Source organism: Poecilia reticulata, linkage group LG15 (assembly GCF_000633615.1).
Source record: "Poecilia reticulata strain Guanapo linkage group LG15, Guppy_female_1.0+MT, whole genome shotgun sequence".
NCBI lineage: Eukaryota > Metazoa > Chordata > Actinopteri > Cyprinodontiformes > Poeciliidae > Poecilia > Poecilia reticulata.
Genome location: NC_024345.1, coordinates 28,494,517 through 28,503,429, shown reverse-complemented (window position 1 = coordinate 28,503,429; position 8,913 = coordinate 28,494,517). Strand labels below are relative to the sequence as shown.

At 41.7% G+C, this 8,913-nt stretch overlaps 1 protein-coding gene across 6 annotated transcripts in view; it reads right to left on the bottom strand.

Annotated features, from left to right (window-relative positions):
- Nucleotides 1-8,913, bottom strand: part of plekhh2 (pleckstrin homology domain containing, family H (with MyTH4 domain) member 2) — a 32,743-nt gene that overhangs the window by 15,756 nt on the left and 8,074 nt on the right. For 4 of the 6 annotated variants that reach the window (XM_008430390.2, XM_008430388.2, XM_008430389.2 and 1 more), the window contains 9 exons: nucleotides 4,361-4,423; nucleotides 4,135-4,284; nucleotides 3,592-3,675; nucleotides 3,446-3,527; nucleotides 3,211-3,363; nucleotides 1,394-2,154; nucleotides 691-766; nucleotides 386-480; nucleotides 155-314 (listed from right to left, as the gene is read on the bottom strand). In XM_008430390.2, coding sequence (XP_008428612.1) covers nucleotides 155-314; nucleotides 386-480; nucleotides 691-766; nucleotides 1,394-2,154; nucleotides 3,211-3,363; nucleotides 3,446-3,527; nucleotides 3,592-3,675; nucleotides 4,135-4,284; nucleotides 4,361-4,423 — 1,624 coding nt within the window. Of the gene's footprint in view, nucleotides 1-154; nucleotides 315-385; nucleotides 481-690; nucleotides 767-1,393; nucleotides 2,155-3,210; nucleotides 3,364-3,445; nucleotides 3,528-3,591; nucleotides 3,676-4,134; nucleotides 4,285-4,360; nucleotides 4,424-6,502; nucleotides 7,023-7,067; nucleotides 8,522-8,913 lie in introns of those variants that run through there. The other 2 variants (XM_008430392.2, XM_008430391.2) reach the window with 2 other exon arrangements.

The window sequence follows — 8,913 nt, the reverse complement described above, 5'->3', positions numbered from 1 at the left end:
TGGATGGATGGATGGATGGATGGATGGATGGATGGATGGATGGATGGATGGATGGATGGATGGATGGATGGATGGATGGATGGATGGATGGATGGACCAACAGATGGATGGATGCTCCTTTCAGGCAGCAGCTTTGACCTCTGACCCCCTGTACCTCTCTTGAGGCAGCGTGGGCTTCCTGGGCTGCCGTCCTTCCTGGACCCAGAGGAATTGTGGGAGCTGCAGACGGATCCGTCCTCCTCTCCTGAACTGGAGGAATCGTCTGAGCTGGACGAGTCGTCGGAGAACGGGCTGCTGCTCAGCAGGGTGGCTTTCTGCGGACGAACCGGCCGGTTAGAGTCCGCTCTGCTGCGCTGCCCATCAGCACAGAGCCGGCTGCACTCACCCCCTTCAGCGTGGTGTAGACTGGAGCCGTCATGTTTTTATAGACGAGCGACGTGTACATCACGAAGGCGGGGTAGGATGCCTGCAGAGAGGGATCTGAAGGGATGACACCTCAGTCTGTCAACGTTTCAACCGTTAGCCTCCTAATCCCAACATGTCACCTCTTTTCTAATCCAGATAACAGATTACATTAGCTTTAATCATTTATAGGGCTGGACAAAATGGTTGAAAAACGTTTAAATAAATTAAGTTCCCAGTTTCATTAGAACAACAGAGAAACAAAGAGTTTCTCTCAAAGGTTCCTACCTCTGCTGGGATGACCCGAACACGACGTGTCAGACAGTCTGATCCCAGACTTGGCAACAGCATAGATACGACTCTCCTGTCAGGGACATGAGCAACTTTTACAGCATAAAACATCACATAGCTTTATCAACGACTAGATTTTTACAGCACTGTAAAAGTACTAAAAAAGTATTCTTTGTCTAGTTTCTAGTGCAAATACCTCAGTGAACTTGAAATAAACTTTTCAACAAGATATAGGAGCTGGTTTTAGGTCAGTAATTTCTGCGCACTATTAAAACATTTACTTAATTCCAGAAAACATTACAATAAAAAGTAACTGATTTGGATTTAAAGTGACAAGAAAGTGCCCATAACTGAGCAGACTAAAATCTCACTACCTAACAATTACTTTGTGCATAATATAATGAACATGTTTTGCATCGCCCATCGATCTTCCCTAACCTGCTCCAGGAAACCTAAAAAGTAACCTTTAAGACATATTTGGTGTTTGAACTGTTAAAATAGGAAACTACATGTGTTTTCACAGATATTATCAATTCCCTAACCAGTTCAACGAAGCATAATAGGTCAACTTTAAGAAATTCTTGACTTAAAACAAGCTCCTAAAGCTACCAGTAATCTAGTTTAGTCTCGTTTCAAGTGTGCTAAAATTTGCCTTAGAAACTGGACCAAAAATTCTGGGTAAGATTTTGTGTTTTTGTACCCAGGACGGGAGTCTGTGCAGTGGAGGAGTCGGGGGTTTGCACGGCCCTGAGGCGTCACAGTCCGGCCTCTCAGAACCGAACTCGGATGACGTTTGGTTGGATGTCGGTGAGCTCGGAGGCGTCTCCCTTCCCGTCTCCATGCTGTCCTCCAGGTCCAGGTCTGTTTCCTGCGGCCGGAGGGGGCGGAGCATGCTGAGCGCGTTGCGTGTTTGTCCGTGCGCCGCCTCGCTGCCGACGGGCGGCTGGCTCAGGTGTTTCTTCACCAGAGGCGCGGGCGTCCTCAGACGCGGCTGTTTGGGGGAAGCCGGGTTGTCTGTTGGGTCCCGAGGGGCGTTGGGTCGCTTCGGCGTCAGGGCCGGCGTGAGGATGGGACTGGGCGTGGTCGGCTCGCTGGAAGACGACGAGGAGTCGAGTCTCTGAGACTGAAATCGCTGGTTGAGCTCCTCGGAGGCGCAGTCCTCCAGCTTAGCGTCCGCCCCGCTCAAACCGTCTGCCGGCGCCGCGTCTGACAGCTGGACCAGGCCGAAAACGGGTCGCTCGGCGCGCTGCATATCATCGTCAAACAGAGAGCTGCTGTCGTCCGAAGCTGTCAGGTAGTTCTCACTGCAGGGCCGGCTGAACCCGGAGACATGACCTTTGCCCTCACACATTTCCTCCCCCTCTGAAGCATTTTCAGGACTTTTCTTTGGTGAGCTGCTGTCATCCTGCGGAGAAATCCCAAGCCCACTTTGGTTCTGTTCATGGACGTCTCTGCTTGTCTCTGCAAAATAGACAGAAACTTTCACTGAAAAGCAATAAAACACTCGAGAAATAACATTTTTCTGACAAAACAGTCTGAATGCTGTCAAGGTTCCTGTGGCACAACTCTGGACTGGTGCATCTCATTATCTTCATAGTTCAGTTAAACAATTAAACTCATGCATATTTTATAGATAAATTACAGACAAATGCTACGTTTCATGTCTGATAATCTTTAAAACATGTCTATATTTCACCAATAAAATACATTTTAAATACAGAAATGCTACAACTTACATAAACATTGAGAAGACATGACTATTGTCCAGCAGACAGTCACTAGTTTGTTAGTTTTAATTAGCTTGCTGCCTACATATTTAGCTAAGAAGCTACATTTTAAGTTAGCAAACTGAATATTAGCTAGTTACATATTTAGTTTGCTAAGCAAGGAAACTAAATATCAAGCTGGCAAACTGAATATTTTGCTTGCTAGCTAAACAGTTAGTTTGCTATGAAGATAGCTAGTAAGCAACCCAAATATTTAGCTTAAAACTGAATATTTAGTTAATAAGCTAACTATTTAAATTTAACTAAATATGTAGTTACAAAGTAAACATTTAGATAGCAGACAAAATATCACATTTACAAGTTAAATATTACATTAGCAACCCAAATATTTGATTTGAAGCTAAATATTAACCTAATTTCTTTCTTATGACAGGGAAAAATAATCCAAATTTCAGTTAATTCACCTGGGTATGTTATTTTACTTTTTTCTAAATACCTCCAATGTTCCTATTAAGTGCACCGGAAGTCCTAAAAAAGTCTAAAGCAGGACAAAGACAGGAAAATGACCATAACTGTCCAATGGATGTCAATATTGCGGCCATGTTGTGAGTGGCATTTTCCTGCATGTAAGCTGTGCGACACAGTTCTGGTCTAAAGGTTTCAGATTTCATTTGATTGTTAATTAATAAATAAAAAAATAAATGCACCTTTTGCTACTTTCTTAAGTTTGTGTCTTCCTGCTTGTTTAGATAAATTAAGAAATAAGAGTTTCAACTATGTGAAGACTTACGCGTTGTATCCATCTCTTCCTGTGTGCTGAGGGTCCGCTGACATGGCGCCGGCCCGGTTAGGACCTGGGGGTTTTTACCCCTAACCTGGAAGCATCCAAATGTGAGGCTGCTGAGGCGCTGCGCCTCCCCGGGTTTGCACCTCTGCTCAAAGGCTGCAAGCGCAAACACAGATAAGATGAGGAAAACCTGCAGCCGGCAGACATGCAGTGGCAGCGAGGAGTCAGTGCATCTCACCCTGCACTTGTTTCTGCAGCTCCAAGATCTGAGCTTCCTGCTTCTTGTTGGTTTCTCTTAATGCTGCGTTTTCCACCTCAAACTAAAGTAAAACACGTTGTTGGCTCTGAAGCATAAATGTTACTACTGCGTTATCTCATTCTTACCTCTGACAGCCTGAGCATCACCCACTCCTTGATCTTAGCTGCTTTCTCCTCCACTGACTTGGCATCCTGGAGTCGAGTCTGTTTCTGTTGAAATTAAAGCTGCAGTGTGAAACTTTTATAAAAATATTATTTTACATATTTGTTAAAATATTACAGTAAGAGACCAATAATCTGTGGAGAAAAAAGTGCACTGCCAGTGGTAGAAACAACCAATCAGAGCTAGGAGGTGGCTCTTAGGACTATTAATCAGGATACCCCCGCTCTCTGCTACGCTACAGCTAGCATAGCCTTTTGTGAATGCTAAAGCTAGTTAGCATGGCCACTGATAATGGCGGATAAATGCTGTTCCTGTAACGTTTATTCGTCGTTGAACATGAGATTGATTGACAGTGCTAAGACCTGCCTCCTGCCTCTGATTGGTCGTTTTTGGTGGGGAGCGGTGCATGTCTTCAGACAGTAATAGTAACTCAGGAAGAAAATAGGGGAGCTCAATCTTTTAAAATAAATAAAAACATACTTTTTATAAAAGTTATATGTTTCTACCTGCTCCTCCAGCTGCTGCTCCAGCTGGGCGATCACTTTCTCCTTCTCCTGCACCGAGGCTTGCAGCTCCTGGCACTGCTGAAACAAACGCATCTCAGAGTCTCCAAGATGGCCGTCTGCCGCCCTCAGCTTCTCCTCCATCCACTTCACCTGGGATAGCAGCACATAACCACATGTGAAGACGCGGAGCTTTCACCACAAACAGGAAGAAGGTTTTTAACCTCACCTGCTGGTTTGCAGCAAACGCTCGCTTCTCTGCATCGATCACCTGCGTCTCCAGCTGCTGGATCTACAAAACATTACAGAGGATCTTTAATCTTCAACGATTTTCCCCGACAATAATGAAGTGATAGCGCAATAATTAATCAATCTTCTTCTCTGAAAGAAACTTCATGAATTACTTTCACTTTATGCAAATTTATATGAAACCTTTGTGTTGTGATAAGTTTTCAGTCATATTGTCCAATAATAATAGGGCTGGCAAAGAAAGTCAATAACAATATATATTGTGATAGACACATGATAATAGATAATACATCTGATTCAGAACCGCACAGCATTCTGGGGGATACAGGCAGAGGAAAAGTTTTATCCATTCAAACTCTCACAGTGAGCCAAGCAAGTTTAATGGAATCAACTAACTCACTCACTCTTTGGTTACCTAGCAACTCACTCACTCTTTGGTTACCTAGCAACTCACTCACTCTTTGGTTACCTAGCAACTCACTCACTCTTTGGTTACCTAGCAACAACCTGTTGAGTAACTGGCGCAGCAGCAGTTTCAGGTTTTGCCGCTATGACTCATAACTACTTAAAAATAAAAATAAAACAACGGCATGGAGTGAAACTGTGGATAAAAAATGGTCACGCCACCATTTTGGCAGCATTTCAAGTATTTAAAACAAAAAATATATAATAATGATACATTTGGACAAGTATCAATATCAACCGATTTGAAACACTGCTCATATCATTCCTTGAAACAAGACTAGACTAATTTACAAGCAACTTTTGAGCAAGATATAAGACTAATTTTAAGTTAATAATTCCTGAATATTGACAAAAACTAGTTCCGTTGGCAGATTATTTCATTTAAGAAAAGTCATTTTTCCCATGTTATAAGTGAATTAATCTGCCAATGAATCTAGTACTTTTCATCAATAAAAGGAATTATTGACTTTGAAAAAGCTTCTCTATCTTGCTGAAAAGTTACTTGTAAGTTAGTTTTGTCTTATTTGCAGGAGAAGGCAGATTACTTGGTAGGATTTTTATTTATGTTTTTGCAGTGTACGCAGACCCATTCAGGTCTGACGGCGCAGCTCTGGAGTTAAGGAGTCATGACTTCATGCGCTGCATTCCTCTGGCATTCCTCGGCTCAAAGCGGCGGAAGCAGCAGAGTATTCCCAGTGTCTTCGGATGGGAGCTTCCCCAAACCTCAGCAAATTCACGAAGGGGCGGAAAACACAGGAATGTGCAGGGAAATTTACAGTCTGCATTTTCTGCCACATGTAGAAATATACATGAATTCAGAAAAGATTACAGGGGGATTTTACTCGCATTTCATCCTGACAGATTATCTGTGATTTAAGGCCGGGGCGTCTAGGTTGAGCTCTACTTTGCTGCAACTTGTAGATGTTTCTGCAACACGCATGAACCAAATGTCTGAATCTCCTCAGCAGCTCTTCAGAGGTGTGATTCAAGGTGAAAGTTCATACTGCCAGCAAACTTTCTCTCTAAATATGATCCACTTGGGTCATATTTAGGTCTCTCACACTAAATTTTACAAGGTGATAAATTGTCTCTCTAATTATTGCAATAAATGACAATATTCTTGCTTGAGAACATTTTCACTTAATATATTGATAATGGCATTAAGCAATTTCACACACTCAAAGAACAATAAACTTTAATTTTGTAAAGAATATTTACGACCAGAACCGGTAGATATTTTAAAATTTAAAAATAAAACAACCAAAATCAATAAATAAAATGGAAATAAAACCACACACAACTGAAACCATAAATAAAATTGATTATGATGTCTATGCAAAACAAAGTAGACATCAATTTACAAAGAGAGTTAAAAAATAAATCTCAAAAAAATTTTATCGTAATGTTTTCTGGAACTAAGTAAATAGAAATAATTTTGGCAACTAACATAAAGACAAGGAAAAATAAATTATGTATCACTTTATTAGGTTTTGACAATAAAATTTTCTAAATTTACGCTTTTGTACATTTCTGAGTGTTAGATTGCAGTTTATTACAAAACTCTGCAGTTTCAAGGACTTGATACAGAAATCCATCACTTTCCAAACCTTGGAATCACCTAACTGATATTAAGGGGTTTCAAGCTCTCTGAAGTTACCTAAAATAAGAGTGAAATGCCGGGTTAAAGGTCACGCAGTGGAAACCGTGAGGTCGTCTGGCCGGGCGTGTCCGCCTCCGGCCTGACCGGGGCTCTGGAAGTCAGCAGAACCAAAAGGAAAACTGGAGCGACGCCATCCCATTCTCCTCTGCCTGCACACACCTTGAGGCTAAAAACAGCGTCCCAGCGGTTTCCACCCAGTTACCATGAATGTAAAGTCCTCTGTTGCTCATAACAGGAAGAGCACGCAGCCCTAGGCACTAACAAAAGAACATAAATGATCTGATTCTTTACCAGGTTCTGAAATTATTTCCATTAAACCTAAAGTGTACAAAATATCACAAAAGATTCATTGTTTTATTACTTATCACACAAAGATGAAACCAAACTGGAAAATAGGGTTGAAACGATTAATAAGGATCATCGTGATGAATCGGTCGACTTATTAAGTGATAAATTGTAATATTAAGGTTCAAAAATGCAAATTTTCTAAAAAAAAACAAAACAAAAAAAACACACAAAACAGTACAAAAAACATACATTTTAGGGAAAAATGTCTATTTACTTATTTGCAAAAGGAATTATGCGTCCTTCTTTTCCCCAGATGTGAAGGATGGATCCGGTGTATTCTTCATGGTCCACCATATCCCATAATTCACTGCAAGTCCAAATCGTCAGTTCAGGCAAAGTGGCAAAGGCGGTGAAGAGCGGCAAATTATTTTACTATATCACGCTTTAAGTGATACAAAATGATTTCTTACAATAGCCGTGTCCGAATTCAGGGTCTGCATCCTTCGAAGGACCCGGTCCACCTAGGACGGGTCCTTCGAAGGCCACGAATATCGACGACCGGAAGAGAAAAAGCTGAAGGGCTAGCCTTCAGCTAGCTGTTAGCCTCCACCTCAGCGTAATTTATGTTGCCTAGCAACCGTGAGCAGACAGCGGCGGAAGAAAAAGACGAAGCGGTCTTTTTATTATTATTATTACCAGAAACCGGTACTGGGTGTTGCCACTGAAGGCGATTCTACTCAAACCAAACGATAACTAAAAAATACCCAAACATTTTCTCTTCCAGCCTGAACATTTGAGTAAAAGCAGACGAACCCACCATGACACCCAAACTGAGACGCTGTTTCCGTATTTAGATCTGACGCTGCGCCACAAACGGCAAAACCACATGTGCCTCTCTTTAAAACACATTTAGCATCTGGCACCAAAACAGCCGACCAATTACAGGCTAAGTTTACTGGAGACTACAGCTGGGGTCCACACACATCACCGGACACAAACAACACAGAGAGATACGAAAAGCAGCGAAAAGAAATGGGGAATATGGTTATTTTCTGGCTGTTTGTAAGTGAGCACCTTTAACTTCAGGCTAAGAAGAAGGCGAAGAAGTTTAAACTGGATTTCAGACAAGTTAAGCTCTTGTACATCCACCCAGAATAAAATCTTCCCTCCCTGTCCGCCTCCACTGGGCTCACCTACAGTCAATTTCTCTCTTCAGGCCCAAAATCCAATTTCATTCCTGAGATTCCTGAGCTGCCGCAGTGTGGTCAACCTCTCCCTGAACTACACCCTGCAGGCCAGGCAGCCAGCTCACAAAGCCTCCTTCTGTAGGCTGCGACCCACACGCTGCTGCGCATGTTAAACATTCACCAAGAACACCGGCACAGATGCTCTCCAACCCTCACCATGATGCTCAGTCGCCTAAAACCAAGAAGCAAAGATCAGGACAGATGCAGGAACTTAATGTTTGTGCTGAGGGCTGGAAAATGCTCAATTAACCAGATGTGTCTGTGTTGAGCTAATTGGGAAGCTGCAGACAAAACGCAAGCAGGTGTTAGCAAGAAGAAAACAAACTGAAATGTTAGTGTATGATACAGCACTTTATGTGTCTTCTTGAAATTTTAGTTCTTGGGAGCTGATTGTTGCATAAGTAGTACCTTCACTCCTTAATTTGAAGGAGCAAAAGTTTCAAATGAAAGAAAACAACAACAAAAAAAGATTAGAATCTGAAAAATTGTTTGAACTTTTTGTTTTCAGTTTCAATTTCTTTATCAGTTTCAAATCTTCATTTTTTATTTATTTATTTTTTTGTTTGAAAGCATTTTTTGCTTCAAATCTTTTTTGTTTTTCAGTTTCAAAACTTTTTATTCAGTTTCAGCTGACTTTATGTCCCCAAAATAAATCAATAATTCCCAGACCCGCACAGCATTCTGGGTAATGTAGGCTTACGAAAGATTTTAACTGCTGAACCTTGCATGACCAGCAAGTTTGGTGGAATCAACGAACTCACTCACTCTTTGGTTACTTAGCAACAACCTGCTGAGTAATTATGGTTACCTAGCAACAACTTACTGAGTAATTTGTGGTTACCTAGCAACAACCTGCTGAGTAACTTGTGGTTA